The 17267-nt window shown below is 39.5% G+C and overlaps 1 protein-coding gene across 5 annotated transcripts in view; it reads left to right on the forward strand.

Annotated features, from left to right (window-relative positions):
• Positions 1-17267, forward strand: part of ANKRD44 (ankyrin repeat domain 44) — a 327806-nt gene that overhangs the window by 300138 nt on the left and 10401 nt on the right. For all 5 annotated transcript variants that reach the window (XM_047870045.1, XM_047870049.1, XM_047870050.1 and 2 more), the window contains exons 19-24: positions 760-847; positions 1885-2002; positions 3898-4114; positions 7934-8021; positions 15270-15353; positions 16834-16979. In XM_047870045.1, the coding sequence (XP_047726001.1) occupies positions 760-847; positions 1885-2002; positions 3898-4114; positions 7934-8021; positions 15270-15353; positions 16834-16979 (741 nt within the window). The remainder of the gene's footprint in view (positions 1-759; positions 848-1884; positions 2003-3897; positions 4115-7933; positions 8022-15269; positions 15354-16833; positions 16980-17267) is intronic.

Genomic DNA, 17267 nt, shown 5'->3' on the forward strand with positions numbered 1-17267 from the left:
AGCCATGGAAGCCAGTGCAAGAGACCCTGGAAGACTGATAAACCTAGGGCAGAAGTTTGAGGAACTCTGGGACAGAGCTGTCTTCCAGTCGCAGAGGGCGCATCCCTGAATCCCCTGGGAGCCTCTAGTCAATCAAGGAGCAGTGACCCCAGGGCTGGGTACCTTTCCAGTTTGAGGCTTTAAGTCACCACAAATCAACTGAATGATTGTTCTTGTCTGCCTATAAATGTGAAGTCTAGGAGAAAACAGGCAGGACCTGTTTGCATCTCCTTTCCTCCCTTCCTCTGCTCCCCTTTGCCCTCCTCCCCTCCCATCCTGTTCTACTCTCCTGTTTTCCGACCTCTCCCTTCTTCCTTCTTTTTAAAAAGCGCTAGAGGCAGGCTGGACATGGGATTATATAGAATTGGGTAACTCTCTTCAAGGAACACAAAAGATAGCTAGCTGAAAATTGAGGAGAGGATATCAGTCCCATACAAGGAGGGAAGAAAGGACATCATTTTTAAGGAACACACTCTCAATGCAGGGCCAGGAAAATGGTAGGTGAGGACCAACGCGCCCTAATGGAAAGAAAGGGAAGCTGAATCGACTAGTAACAAACATTGGAGCATGATGTGCCCAGCAGCTAGCACCAGCTGGACACCTGGGGTATCTGTCAGCAGCAGTTGAAAACCACTGATTTGAAGTGTAAATAAATTTCACTTTGGAAGGATACGTGTAGTGCTGGTCTGTTAAAAAAATGTCCCTTATTTTCCTTTTCAGTAATTAATGGTCATACACTGTGTTTGCGGCTATTACTAGAAATTGCAGACAACCCAGAAGCAATTGACGTGAAAGATGCCAAAGGACAGTAAGTCTTTTTAAATCTGGCCTGGGGTTGACATTTCAATCACAATAGGTAACTGGTTAATTGTTTAAACAGTTAGGAGGGCTGCCTGCCGAGTTCTAGTTTGAGGTATATATTTGGGTGAAATTAATAGTTGAAAGCCCAAGAATAATGAAGGGCCTTTGTGCTAAAGTATATATCCAAGAAAAGTATGGGGTGGGGGCTGTGTATCTTGATGAAAAAGAGCCAACTTTTGGGGCCATGTGTCCTGGCCTTTCTTTAATTTGTTTCTTCTTTGTATCCATTTCTACCCTCGTCTGAAGCTCCTGCATTCCCATTTTTTTAATTAATAATGACAACAGGACAGACCTCAAGAGGTTATCGCTATCATTAAAAAAAATCCTTCATAATTTTGTCCTTTCTGAGTTTGTTTTTCCAAAGTATTTTCCGTCTGTTAGCCTATTCCCCCACCTAATCTTCTCTTACAGATAGGAAATGCAAAGCCAAAAACAAAGCGCTAGTGACTCACTCCAGACCAATGAATTAGTGTCAGAGTTCAAACCAGAACTTCACTTCCTGGGCCCCAACACTTTGTTTTTAACTCTAGATTTGTCAGAATTTTCTTTAAGGCAATGAAGTTTTGGTCAAATAAAATCTTGAGCAGACGTCCAACATAGGAAACTGAAAGTAGAGCTGCAATGCTAGAAGTAAGAGGGTCTCCTCCATAGACACACTCCCTACTCAGTATTTGGTGAATGCTACATGGTTTTGAAAATGATGGGATTAACAGGAACCTTGTGAGAAGCAACCCTGTCCCCCTCTATTGATCATTCCATTGACACCATTCCACATGGCCTTTAGAGACCAGAGGTAGAGCATATAGCTTGTTCCATGGACCTACGGCAAACTGGGGACCCTCAGAAAATATTAAGCAGTTGTTAAGGGGAGAGGGGAGGGGGGGAGAGAGAAGGAAGAGAGAGGTGTTTTTCCTCAGGAAATGATGTGGTTTGGGTTTTCCCCCCAATCTTCTTTTTAAAAGCCTAATTTATTTCTCTCCCTAGAACCCCACTGATGCTTGCAGTAGCATATGGCCACATTGATGCTGTTTCATTGTTGCTGGAAAAGGAAGCAAATGTAGATGCTGTTGACATCATGGGCTGCACAGCTTTACACAGAGGGGTATGCACATCTTCCTCAGCTTTAGTAAAGCAATTTTGTAGTGAGCTTGTTTCCTCTTTTTTGCCCCCATATGAATTTTTAGTAAAAACATTATTTTCTAAGATAACTAATAAAAGTCAGTGAAAAGGAAATTACAGGGGTGCCTGGCTGGCTCAGTCAGTAGACCATGCGACTCTTGATCTCAGGGTCATGAAGTGGAGCCCCACGTCGAGTGTAGAGATTACAAAAAAAAAAAAGAGAGAGAGAAGAAATTACAAAATCTTTTGCAAAGGTAAAATAATGGCAGGTACTCTTAGATCCTGCTCTTCAGATTTCATGTTCGATTATGATAATAGATACATGAACATCTGCTGTTGATAGAATTGATTCTGTTTTATGATTATATGCAAATCATACAAAATTTGCAAAAAAAAAAAAAAAGTAAAGCTTAAGGAAGAAAATCACAGTCACCAGCAATTCTACCTCCTGGAGATAACCACTTTTTAGTAAATATATCCCCATTCTTTTTTGCTGTAATGTGCATTTGTTTTGAATTTTAAAAAGAGAGAATACTGATGATGTTATTTGGAACCTGCTTTTTTTTTCTCTCTAAGTAGATCAAGGACTTTTTTTCCATGTCACTAAATATTTTTTCTTTCTCTTTCTTTAAATGTTTTTATTTAGGGAGGGGGACAGAGAGGGAGAGACAGACTCCTAAGCAGGCTTCATGCTGAGAGACACGGGGCTTGAACTCACGTACCATGAGATCATGACTTGAGCTGAAATCAAGAGTCAGACGCTTAACTGACTAAGCCATCCAGGCACCCCTCCATGTCACTAAGTATTTTTCTGCCACATTATTTTAATCCTCCATTTTGCTTAGGAGGTATAATTTATTATAGTGATTACCTAGTTTTTTCAGTAGCCATGCTATTTCTTTTTTTTTTTTTTAATTTTTTTTTTCAACGTTTATTTATTTTTGGGACAGAGAGAGACAGAGCATGAACGGGGGAGGGGCAGAGAGAGAGGGAGACACAGAATCGGAAACAGGCTCCAGGCTCTGAGCCATCAGCCCAGAGCCCGACGCGGGGCTCGAACTCCCGGACCGCGAGATCGTGACCTGGCTGAAGTCGGACGCTTAACCGACTGCGCCACCCAGGCGCCCCGCCATGCTATTTCTAATTGTTCTTTTTTACAAGTGTGGGCCCACTCGCCACCTAAAATATGTATTCTGTGACAATTTCCCACCTGAAATACGTATCCTGCTGAAATATGTATCCTTGGATGATTCTTCATACATATCTGCTAAAATTTTTTTAATGCGTGTCAAATAAACTAAATGAAACAAAAACAAATTATGAAATTGCTATTTGGGGATGGTGCTAAACACTATGATAAATGCAAAGAATAAGAACTCTAAGTGGTTAATATCATAATCGTAGTTCTTATTTTTTGAATACTTCCTGTGGTCCGTGTCACAGGCTGGGAGCCTTTGCATACCTCACGAGGCCTCACAACAACCTCCGAGTCATTATGACTATTCCTGCTTATAGGTGGGTAAAGTGAGGCACAGAAAGGCAGATTGATTTGTCCAAGTGTCATAAGTGGGAGCCAGGATTTAACTTGCACCTTCCTGAATCTGAAGCTGGTATTTTCCACTATATCACGCTACCTTTCAAGTTTATGTTTGGAGAGTCAAGAGATGTTTCTGAAGCGCTGGTGCTCACAGACTTCTCCGTTAGGAATCTTGCTGGGGTTGTGCTGCCTCTTCCCTCCGCAGTAGGGCAGAGTCTGCTTGCCTTAAGGCCCAAGTGTATGTCCACTTACTCTGAGCCTAGCCTCACCTAGCCCTGCTTTGCTTCCTGCATCTCTGCCGTTCTGAGATGTGTTTTGTGTTTTTAATTGCAATGCCTCAGATTATGACAGGCCACGAGGAATGTGTGCAAATGCTGCTGGAACAAGAAGTGTCGATTCTCTGTAAAGATTCCAGAGGGAGGACACCCCTGCACTACGCGGCGGCTCGTGGCCATGCCACATGGCTGAGTGAGCTGCTCCAGATGGCACTTTCCGAGGAGGACTGTTCTTTCAAAGATAACCAAGGCTACACGCCACTGCACTGGGCTTGTTACAATGGTGAGTTGATTGCCGTTGGACTGTTTCCAGTAGACTTCCTGCCTGCCCGGTACCACTGTGGTCTCAGTGGAAGTGAGAACATAGTGTAACATTGTAAACCATGGTTTCCAATCTTTCTATATCTAAGATACCCTTTTCCTCCTTCATGACTACCATGATGCCCTAATGCAGTAAAAATTCACTTTCCTCTTTTTTTTTAATTAAAAAATTTTTCTTAATGTATATTATTTATTTTTGAGAGAGAGAGCACAAGTGGCGAGGGTTAAAGAGAGAGGGAGACACAGAATCTGAAGCAGGCTCCAGGCTCCAAGCTGTCAGCCCAGAGACCAATGCAGGACTTGAACTCACGAACTGTGAGATCGTGCCCTGAGCCGAAGTCGGATATTTAACCAACTGAGCCACCCAGGCACCTCCACTTTCCTCCTTTTTGTTAACCTCTAACATGTAACTCCTATTCAGAGCTTTGGATGAACTGAAAGAACTAGTTTTAATCAGGGTTTCTGGTTTACATGAGATAACCAGAGATCCTACAAGGAATTAAAATAATAAAGCTAAAAAAGCAAACAAAAAAATATGATGTAATAATCTGTCACAATTGACCACTAGTAGATGCGTGATTTATTTTTTTTGGCATTTCTTTTTATGTCTTATATCCCCTATTTATTTAGTAGCCCTTGTTATTTGGGAGATTTTTAAAATTTTATTTCACTTATTTGAGTAAAAAAGGAAAATGCATACTAACTGTAACATATCAAAAATACTGAAGTGCCTAAAGTAAAATTGTCTCCATTTCCAAATTTACTTTCTGATGTAATTTGGTGTATATATATTTCATAATTTTCCCTTGAGAATAATAAATAAATACAATTATATACGCACCTATTTTTAAAAACTAGAATCATAGAGCAAATATTATATAACTTTTTTGTCACTATTTACTTAACTTTCCATTGCAGATACTCTGACAAGTCAATATGTATCACTATACATTGATCTTTTTAATAGTTGTATATTTTGTAGCACATAGCTGGATAGATACAGGCATGTGTGAGTGTGTATACCAGAATCTATTATTTATTCATACCATATCCTTGTTGACGAACATTCAAATTGTTTTCAGGTTTTTTCCTATTACAAACAATGCTGCAGTGTGTATGTTCATATTATGGTAACTCGAGTTCTGTCAGATGTCCCCAAAAGTGAAATTGTTGATAAGAGGGCATACATGCCCTAAAATTTTTTAATTTTAGTAAATTATACCATATTACTTGGCAAAAAGAGTATAAAGATTTATTACTCCATCAAACGTGTATATAAAACTTACTATCTTCTTAAGCCTCTGCCAGCCCAAGATAGTATGTCTTTTTTTTAATTTTTGTCAGTTTGAAGGGCAAGAAACAGATATTTTTCAATTTGTGTTTCTCTGATAGTGTATTTATTTATGTATTTGTATTTCCTTTTCCAGACGAGGAAAGTGTCCTCTTCTGGACATTACCTTTTTCATCTGTTGCTCATTTTTCCCTACTGAGCTGTTTATCATTTCTCATAGTGTTTGCAGAAGTACCTTGTGTTAGAAATATGAATTCTAGGGGCGCCTGGGTGGCGCAGTCGGTTAAGCCTCCGACTTCAGCCAGGTCCCGATCTCGCGGTCCGTGAGTTCGAGCCCCGCGTCAGGCTCTGGGCTGATGGCTCAGAGCCTGGAGCCTGTTTCGGATTCTGTGTCTCCCTCTCTCTCTCTGCCCCTCCCCCGTTCATGCTCTGTCTCTCTCTGTCCCAAAAAAAATAAATAAAAAACGTTGAAAAAAAAATTAAAAAAAAAAAAGAAATATGAATTCTACATTTGTTATGTGTGTTACATTTGTCTTTGTTCCTTGTTTATGATATCTTTTTGATGCAGAGATTTTGAACTTTAAATGGTTGAATCTATCAAATTTTTTTCTTTTATTGCATCTAAGTTTCCAGTCTTGCTTAAGCAGGTCTTTCACCCCTAAGTGTATGTGGATATTTCCCCATGTGTTTCTTACTCAACTCCTATAATTTTATTTTTCCATTTTTAATTCTTCTATTAAATTTTTCACTCAAAAACTATGATTATTAGGTCCAGAAAGGTTTTTGGGTGCCCTGATATATCAACGTAAGACCTTTCATTATGGTTTCATTAGAGTCCTCCTTTTTTCAGTGGTTCCGACTTTGGTGAGAGCCACATTTTGCTGCTTGTTCGACTTGATTTTACTCCCTCCCTGCCATTGGTGGATTGTGATTTTTTTCTCTCTACTAATGGATGAGAGCTCCCTACCCCCATCTGAATCAAGCTGTGAGATCTCTCTGGCACTGGAAAACCTACATGAAGGGGGAAGACATAAGAGTGCTGATTATAGACCACATAATTTAGACTGGAGTGGGATAGTGTGGGAATGGCAGGTGCCTCTGTTCTTGGGCCCATCCAGGTGCAAGGAGGGAAGGGGGAGACCCTCTCCTGAGCAATCACCTTGCCAGTGCAGCCTTTCAAATCTGAGGTTCAAGCTCTCATTTTCCTAGAATCCCCTCCACTGAGCTCTTAGAATATTGAAAGTTGGACAGGGGTCCTCAGTCCTCCCCACACAGATCTGAAATTGGGATTCACATAGTCTTCAAGGAATGGTAGATGTAGATGCTGCATGAAGCTAGGTCCTTTGGGGGGAGTCATACTAATAGAGGGAAGCCCCTCTTCCCAACACTTCAACAGTATCTAGGGTGGTTTGAGTGAGGGTTGGATATAGTTGGAAAGCTAAACAGTATAACTTGAATAAAGTTAGGCGATTTTATATTCATCACTTCATGTGCTTCTTCATCCTAAAAACTGTTTCACCTTTTCTCTCTAGAAGTACAAGAAAGGTTTGGCTTGCATTTTAACACTTAAAATTAGACACATCTCCATAATTCTGAGGTGGACCATAAAAGAACTCTAATTTAGCACTAAATTTAACCAAGAAGAGGTTCAGGAGAACAATCTATATTCCAAAGCCAAATAACTTTGCCTTCAACAATTGTACCTCGTCTCACAAAACACATATAGGTCCTTTATCAGCTGAAAACTCCATCATCCTGTGACCTAGGTAGGACGGGCATTACTAGTCTGATATTTTATATATGGGAAACTGAGGCTCACAAATCCCAAGTGAGTTGCCTAAGTCAGGTAACAAGTAAGCTGACAGAACTAGGGCCTTACTCAACTCAAATTCAGTTGATTTAGAAACTACTTGTCATTTTGCTGAAAATAATTCCTCATATTCATTCCTCTACTTATTAAAAAAATACTTATTGGGTACATACTATTTGCTGGGAACTGATCTTGGTGCTGTATTAAACACATGTGTAGTATTTTATAGTCAAAGCCCTTTTTCACCTGCATTATCTCAAATACTAAATTCTATTAATCACATCTTCTTTCCTGAATTAGGTTGCATAATTGTAAGTGAACCTATTCGTGAGGGTGAAAGGAGAATTTCCTATGGTAAATATGGTCAAACAGGCATATCTATGTCAAGCATCTGGCAAGAGCTGAGGATGATATAGAATCTATTCCGCTTGCAAATGAGGTCTCTTCTTTATCTCTTTCCACCAGAACATATGGCCTTCACTGTTTCATTATGTCTCAGAACACCTGTGAGCATAGTTCATAACATTTTGGCATTTTGTGAATTTTATTCCATGGAGAATGAACATGCAGCCAATTCAGGAGAATTCAGTCGAATTCAATACTTAATGAAAAAGAAAATAGATTGAGTTGAACAAAATTTCTTTCTGGGAAACTCCCTAAATTCTTTTGATTCCTTGCAGGTAATGAAAACTGTATAGAGGTACTTTTGGAGCAAAAATGTTTTCGAACATTTATCGGTAATCCCTTTACTCCACTGCACTGTGCAATGTAAGTAGAAATGCTGGAAGTTAATGGTGTTCCTTTAATCCTTTTAACTACATGCAAAGAAATTGCCTTTTAGGGAAGAGATGGGCTTTTAGACTAGAGATAAGACCAATATATTCCATTTTGCTGCTAATGGCAAATAGGTCTGATAGCAAAGTGTGGTCCCTAGTGTTAATGATTTTCCAGGAGCTTTTTGTAGAGTGCCCAGGTTTCCAGGGGGCTCACATATCACCAGAGGGAAACTACCTGAAGGGTAATGGGTGACTGCTAACAGGCACGTTACACATACACCAGGTGAAGAGCTCTTTAGATGTACCAAACTCTAAAATTAAGTTGGGGTTAGAAACAATGTACCTATGGATGATTGGAAAGACATTTTATAGCAGGAAGACTTTTTATATATTGTAATTCTCCATTCTTCATAGGTTGTAAATTCTTTTTTGATGAATGTAATTTTTTCTGCCATGTCATAGTATGAATGTTTAGAGGATACAGTGACTGTAAGTCCAACTTCCACAGTCAGCCTGGAGGAACATGGTCACCTGGGGCCTGTGTTTACCCAGGGGTTCATATTCACCTGGGCAATGATGGTCAGCCTAGGGACCCAAGACTTGGGAGTGCTTTGTCTATGCATTTCTGTGTGCTTCACATACAGCTGGGTCATTTGATTGAAAGATATTGGAGGCATAAAATGGCTCCATAAAGAAAGGGTAAGGAATAAAGAGTAGGGGTGATTTTAAATTTGAAGGAAGCATTTCTTTGTCACTTTGGTATCCCCCCAAAACCTAACATGATGCCTTGTATAAGTGGTATGCAGTAAACACCTTCCTGGATGTAGGGGTTCTGAAGACATGCTGGGAATACAGAAAGTGTGCCATTCAAATGGTTAAAATGATTAAAGAAGACATTTGAAGTGATACAAACAATCTTTATTTTGCACTTCATGAAGCAGACTGTCTGCACTTTGAAGAGTTCAGAGAACTGCAAAATGGGGCAGAAAACGGGAAGCTTTTACAGAATAAAAAATCGGGAACAAGGAAGAGAAGGAATAAAAATGCCTGATTAGTGGGGCACCTGGGTGGCTCAGTCAGTTGAGCGTCCATCTTTGACTCAGGTTGTGATCTCACGGTTTGTGGGTTCGAGCTCCACATAGGGCTCACTGCTATCAGCACAGTGATCCTCTGTCTCTCTGTCTCTCTGCCCCTCCCCCATTCATGCTCCCCCGCTCTCAAAAATAAATAAACATTTAAAAAAAACCCTGATTACCTAGGGTTACAAATCTGAGGTATCATAGGAATGGAGCAATCACCCATATACCTTGGTGATTATTAATTGGTTAACTAGATGGTCTTATCTCTGGGAAGATGGAACATTTATAAGAACATGAAATGTAAAAGTTTTGTTTTGCTGTTGTTGTTTCCCAGGACCAGTGGTGCCTCATCTACTAAGGAAAGATTAATGTGAGATCAATTTGACAGTTCTTCCTCCTCCCTTTGATCAACCTCTGGCCAACCAAGAGGTTTGAGCAAAGGTGATGTTGAAAGCTATTCTCAGTTACCATTGTCTCTTTGGGTGTCAGTATATATTTCACAGGAGGAGATGATGTCAGGCTTACATTCTAGTTGGAGGGAGACTATTTGTTAGCTTATGGTTGCACACACGCATCTAAAAACCTTGAGAGAACAACATACCAGGAGCAATAGACCAGGAAGATAATTATTAATAGTAAAAGTATTCCTTGGGAATGCAAGCTGGTGCAGCCACTCTGGAACACAGTATGGAGGTTCCTCAAAAAACTAAAAATAGAACTACCCTACGACCCAGCAATTGCACTACTAGGCATTTATCCACGAGATACAGGTGTGCTGTTTTGAAGGGACACATGCACCCCCATGTTTCTAGCAGCACTATCAACAATAGCCAAAGTATGGAAAGAGCCCAAATGGCCATTGATGGATGAATGGATAAAGAAGATGTGGTATATATATACAACAGAGTATTGCTCGGCAATCTAAAAGAATGAAATCTGGCCATTTGCAACTACGTGGATGGAACTGGAGGGTATTATGCTAAGTGAAATTAGTCAGTCAGAGAAAGACAAATATCATATGACTTCACTCATATGAGGACTTTAAGAGACAAAACAAATGAACATAAGGGAAGGGAAACAAAAATAATATAAAAACAAGGAGGGGGACAAAGCATAAGAGACTCATAAATATGAAGAACAAACTGAGGGTTACTGGAGGGTTGTGGGGGGGGATGGGCTAAATGGGTAAGGGGCACTAAGGAATCTACTCCTGAAATCATTGTTGCACTATATGCTAACTAATTTGGATGTAAATTTTAAAAAATAAAAAATTAAATTAAAAATAAAAATAAGAAAAAAGTATTCCTAAAATTTGCAGGACATTCCTGAAACAGGGTCCCCATGAACCAAACCAACTAGAATCAAACCAAGAAATGGTCCCAAAGAGGGGATACTTCTTTAAGCCAGTCGGCCTGTCAATGTATCTTGTTTAACCGTGTTTCCACTTCCCTAGAAGTGTTTTCCAGCAAGCTTGTTCTAGAGAAACCTAGACATTAGAAATCAGGAGAAAGTTTTTGATGGACAGAACCACAGAGTCACCAGTATTATAGCAAATCCAACAGTAAGTTGAGAGTTTGATTACCCTCCTTTGCAGTGGCCTGACATATGTGAGTGATGGCATTCTCTTTCTAGGCCAGCTCAAGGTGAGAGGTGGACACATGAATCATAAAGACCTTCATGGTATAATAATTAGGGAAAAAATGGCCAGAGAGGGAAAGAGGAATGGAGAGAAATGTTCTTGATCCAACATCTTAGGAGGAAACGGTGTACTTCAGTGTCAGCTACTAATCTTCACAGTCAATTTGATTTTGAAGTCTCTGGCATTGGCCCAGGACCAGATGTCAGATGAGCCTTCTACAGTCATGAGATTTGTACACCTTGTAATTTGGCAGCAGTGTCAGTGATCAAGGGTACTTCGTAGGGTCCTTTCCAGGAATTTCATTTTGCAAAAGCATCAGAGTAAAAGAATAACTGCCTGCAAATGACAAAGGATTTAAATAGGTCTATTGTGGAAGATCCGATAACAAGGAATTGCAAGGAATTGACAAGGAAATTTGGTAATTTTTGTTACACATAACATTTAACATGATAAGTGGAATTATGGACAGATAAAATTATACCAGAATGCATCAGAATTTTAGGAATTTTATACAATTTCTGGAACACTTATGATAACGTATGTATGCTCACCATATAACCTGAAAACATCATTTCTTATCTGACAATGCTTCCTATATAATTTAACATACCAAATAAGCCTGATTAGTGTAATATTTATCCTTTCATAAGGAAAGAGAAAGAATCTTTTGAGATGTTTCAGGTACCTTTGAAAAATACCCAACTTCGTTCAAGGTCAAAAAGACTTCATTTAGAATTTTATTTGTGGGTGGGGTGCCTGGATGGCTCAGTTGGTTGACCATCCAACTTTGGCTCAGGTCATGATCTCAGGTCATATGTATTTTTAAAAAGAAATGAAACAAGGAAATCAATTTACAAATCAGTAACAAAATTCTTCCAAAATTGGAGATGAAACATCATACTTACTCTTCCACTCACACACTCTCTCTCTCTCTCTCTCTCAAAAATAAATAAACATTTGAAAAAAAATTTTTAACAAAACAAATACATAGATCTAAATTTTGTTTTTGACAAATGGAATTAGTTAAGGTTATCTGCTCAGATGGCTTAAACCTCTTTACTAATATTTGAGAAGAAAACTTAAGATTTAAAAAAAATTTTTTTTAAGTTATTTATTTACCTTGAGAGAGAAAGAGCACAAGTGGGGTAGGGGCAGAGAGAGAGGAACAGAGAATCCCAAGTAGGCTCTGTGCTCTCAGTGCAGAGCCCAATGTACGTATGGCTCAAACTCACCAACCGTGAGATCATGAACTGAGCTGAAATCAAGAGTCTGAGACTTAACTGACTCAGCCACCTAGGCACCCCTAAACATTTTTTTTAATTCCAGTATAGTTAATATACAGTGTTATATTAGTTTCAGGTGTACAATATAGAGATTTAGAGATTCCGTACATCACCCAGTGCTCATCAACACTTAGGATTTTTTATTTCCTAGTTTCCAAATAGCCTTTCTTTTTTTCTTCTTTTTTCTGACAAGAATTATTTCCCTGAAATGTGCATTTTAAACAGTTGGCTTACAAACAAGTTCCTAGAGAAGACCTTTATAACATTTACATCTCAAAGGCGCAGGGAAAGAATGCAGTAATTCTTTCTTCCAAGAAGGACTTCTGTTTCCTAAATCTAGGATTTTACAATACCTACAAGCCTTTTGAGATGAATAGAGGATATTTGGGGATTGATAAAAAGGATAGGTGAGCTTTTTCTGTTCTTTAAAAACCAAATTTGTAAGGCAAGGAAGGTTGGTTTTAATTCCCCCCCAAAAAGGGGGCTGACCCACTCATCCAACTACATTATCTTTAATTTGCTTTTTTATATCAAGGAGAAAATCTTCCTTCAACTAAGATAGAAATCAAAGGCTTCCTTTGTTCTAGATTTAGAGCTGTTTGTCTTTGGAATGCCCCTGGTCCCCCACTCCCAACACCAGGTACATAGTTTCATTTAACTTAGTGGGAAGGCCTAAAAAAAAAGTTACTATCAGGCTCTGAATACCAACTTCCTATTTGGCCAACTTCTGACCATGAAGCAACTTTAAAAGAAGGAAGGCAAGGCAAGGCAGGGCAGGGCAGGGCAGGGCAAGGCAAGGCAAGGCGGAAGGAAGGAAGGAAGGAAGGAAGGAAGGAAGGAAGGAAGGAAGGAAGGAAGGAAGAAAAAAAGAAAGAGAAAGAAAGAGAAAGAAAGAAAGAAAGAAAGAAGAAAGAAAGAAAGAAAGAAAAAGGCATTTCCAATATCTTGTCAAGTTTCAGCCTGGGCAAACAGTAAATATCTCTGGCAATACTGAACAATCCATGGAATGCAAGAGGTGCCCCCAAAGATGGTGCAAAAGATACTACTCTCCCAAGATCCACAGCTACCTCCTAAAGATTGCCAAAAGAAAGAAGGATTTAGGACAAGCAAGAAGGCGATAGCAGTCCCTGGAAGAGAAAAAGATCAATAATCAATGGCTACCTCAAAACCAAATTCATAAGAGTGAATTTGGAAAGGAAGGGAAAACACAAAATTATACCTTCCCCTCTTGACCAGGCACCACAGAGACCAGAAAAGCTGAATCTGGTAAGAATTCTCACTCTTTGCCCGCTCTTGCCAGTTTTCCTAGGATCCCATCTGCAGGCTCCAGAGTGAGTGGAGTTTAAAGTAGAGAATATTGCTCTGGTATGTGTCTACCAGAATTTGGCAAGATTTTTCCATTAATTTTAATTTTATTTCGACTTGGCTGTTAAAAGGAATAACTTATAGCAGTTTACCGGAGAATTCCTTGGCATCTTATCAACACTGGAGGGGGCCCATATAATAGGGGCCCTCCTTTGAGGGTATATATGGGGACATTTGAGTTGGTATCAGAGGATTTGCACAAAACCTTCTAGGACAATCTTTCCTCCAGTGTCCTGGTGGATTGCAAATGAAACACCAATCTCTGAGCCAGTGTTTTGATGATGGTGCACTGAGGTGTTGTTTTAAGTTTCTGGCCTTGGAGCAGTTGTAGCTATAGGGCCAGTAACTCTGAAAAGACTTGTTTACACTCTTGTAGCCTCTTAACAGTGGAAAGGCAATTCAGAAGTGAATTAGTAGACTGTAAGTACTCAGGTAAGGGAGGATAGAGGGCAGTAGTAGGAGTCATATCAGTCTTACAGTCTTTATTTTAGGTACCTCTTGTGTCTTTAATTTTTCATTAACCTTTTGCAATGAATCTTTCAATGAAGCTACCTTGGAATCTTGAAACCTTTTGGAAGCTTCTGCAGACCAATTAAAATAGGCATCCTATTCTCTTTGTTGATTTGGGAACCCTTGCTTTCAACTCTTCTTCTCAAAGGAACAATCTTACCTAATTGGAACATTCCCCATGATGGCCATTGTAATTCTAGGTTGTCTTAGTAGGAGTTTGCCATTTTTGTAGGTATCCGTTGCATCTGGGATCACAGTTCTTAGACATAAAATAAGCAACTGTGCTGGAAGGCAGAGTGCTCAATTCTTTGAAACTTGAGGAACTCATTTCTTTAGCTAAGCCTACAGTCTCTTGGAACCAAATTAATACCTGAGAGAGATGTACCATAGAGTTTGGGATTTGTGTGGTGTTTTACAGTGTACCTTGTTGCCTGAAATTTTCTTGAAGTTGTTGGGTGACCTAGTATGAATCTAATCTATTCCATGACCAACTTATCACAGAAGTATGTGGTGAGCACTGTAACAGCTTTAAAGTACCCAACCTATGCCCATCAATTTTGTGGCTTTGATTTCTGAGATTCTCATTAACAAAAGATCTATTACTCGTCACAAGCATTCTTTATAATGGTGGATGCCCTAAGGGCTTCTAATAGTCCAACTTGTGCCTACTTAGATTTTGATGTGCCGTTGGTCAAAACAGTCTGCATTTTTGCAGACTTTTAATTTATTTCCCCTAGTCTCCCAGTGGTTTATGCTGTAGACTTACGTCATGGTCCCTGTTAGTCCCACAACTGCTGTCACCTAACTGTCCCTGAGGCTTTTCTGAATCATAGAACCTCTCTGGGAACTTTAATGAACACTTTTCCCTTAAAAAGTTTTGGATAAAGTGCGTTTGGCCTGGACCGTTTCAGACAAGGGAGCAGACCTCAAATCCAAGAGTGACTCACCCCCGGCCCTTGGTAACCAGAGGACAGTGAAATCAGGGTTAGGCAGGTGCCTTGCTTGTCTTTTCCTCTTGCAGGCTGTTAGTAGTCAGCTTAGAATCCCACCCTCGTCACCTGTTAAACTGATTAAAGAAGACAATTTAGGTGATATACATCTTATTTAACGCTTCCTGAAGCAAGCAGTTCTCCAAACTCTTGAGAATGGAGACTGCCTGCTTCATGAAGCATTAAATGAAGTTTGTTCGTGTGATCTAAATTGTCTTCTGCAATCATGTGAACAGATCATAAACCACAGATATTTGAATCAGATTTTTTTAATGTGTCAGATTGTTATATAGTGCATAGGAAGATGGAGTAGGAGGAAACATGTAATTTTTTAAAGAGTGATACCTTAAAATGTAAAACTTATTTTCATTTTAGAATAAACGATCATGAGAATTGTGCGTCATTGCTACTTGGGGCCATAGATTCCAGCATTGTCAATTGCAGAGATGACAAAGGCAGGTAAGTGATACTGAGATGGCATGCCTCTTGTCTTGATCAATCTTAGTCTCTGCTTTGTGGTTGTAAAGTAGCCAAACATTTATTTTTTTGTTTAGTTTAAAAAGTAATATAGGGGCACCTTGGTGGCTCAGTCAGTTGAGCATATGATTCTTGATTTTGGCTTAGGTCATGATCCCAGGGTCTTGGGATTGGGCCCCACATCAGACTCTGTGCTGAGTGTGGAACCTGCTTGGGATTCTCTCTCTCTCTGTCTCTCTTTCTCTCTTCCTCTACCCCTCTTCCCCACTCATACTCTCTCTCTCTCTCTCTCAAAAAAAAAAAAAAGAACAAACAATAAAAGTCACAAAAACTAATATAAAAGCATGGCTTTTAAAAATTAAATATAATGAATATGTAATTAGGAGAAATTACTCTCTAATCCCAGAAGCCCCAGCCTCTTCCATCACCTTAAATTGATCTTTTCACATTTTTATATTCTACCAAGTAATTTCTACACAATAACCACAAACATATGTAAAAATATATATACTTATGCTCTTATGGAAATGGGAGAATTCTGTTGCAATGCTCTGCTTTTAGGGTATCTTGGAAATCTTTTCATACCAGAACATGTAGATTTACCAGATTATTTTTGAAGCTGCATATTACTTCACTGAGTCACTATACTCATTTAATCAGCCTGCCTTCTAGTGAAGAACATTTAAGTTGTTTCCAGTATTTTGCTGTTTCGCAGAGTGGTGCAGTGAGCAGTCTAGTATATGTGTGTGTTCACATGACCAAGTACATCTAGGAAATAAAGTTTTAAACATGGATTTACTTGGTTAGAAGGTCAGTGGTTTTTATTTTTGGTAAATAATACCAAATTGTACTCCTAGAGAAATCAACTGTCCACAGTAGATAATGTGGGCTTTTTTATTATTTAAATAGCCAATTATCTATAAAATTAAGGCCTAATTTTGAAAGTATCTTTATCAAAGATAAGAAAGAAGTCATTGGAACTCAACATCAAAGGGTCAGTGAAAATGCTCATTTTATTATCAAGGCCACCACTTACAACCTCCAAATCTAGGGGGTGCCATTCACATAGGTGACTGAATGGACCTTGGAGAGGGCCTGATTGTCCTCTCTGTAAACTGAGAAGGTTTAAATCCCTAAGATGACACTGTGCACATGTTTCTCAGGCATATACAGAAAGAGTGTGTTGAGTTTAAAGGAAACTAAAATTGGGGCACCTGGGTGGCTCAGTCGGTTGAGCATCCAAGTTTGGCTCAGGTCATGATCTCGCGGTTCATGGGTTCGAACCCCGCATCGGGATCTGTGCTGACAGCTTGGAGCCTGGAGTCTGCTTCGGATTCTGTGTCTACCTCTCTCTCTCCCCTCCCCTGCCCGTTCTCTTTATTTCTCTCTCTTTCTCTCAAAAGTGAATAAATGTCAAAAATAAATAAAGGAAACTAACATCCTGTTTGTTTTAAATCATTAGGACACCGCTTCATGCGGCAGCATTTGCTGATCACGTGGAGTGCTTGCAGCTTCTTCTGAGACACAGTGCCGAAGTGAACGCAGCAGACAATTCAGGGAAAACAGCACTGATGATGGCTGCTGAGAATGGGCAGGCAGGCGCTGTGGGTATGTGCTGACTGGTGGGCTTCACATCCACGCCCAACCAAAACCAGAGTAGCATAAAACCGAGAATCAGTTATTCTCTTGGTATATGCATGTAAAAAAGGCCAGCATTTTATTTAAGCCACTTGACTCTACTTGCTAATCATCCTCAGTCCCCTGTTATTTGATTATTGGTGGACCTTTTCAAAGTGAACTCATCTCTGCAGTGAAACATCTCAACATTTAGAGACCAAATATAGCAACAGGTTTATTTGACCTGGAAATAACAGAACTGTGTACGGAGAATTAAAC

This window comes from Prionailurus viverrinus, chromosome C1 (assembly GCF_022837055.1).
Source record: "Prionailurus viverrinus isolate Anna chromosome C1, UM_Priviv_1.0, whole genome shotgun sequence".
NCBI lineage: Eukaryota > Metazoa > Chordata > Mammalia > Carnivora > Felidae > Prionailurus > Prionailurus viverrinus.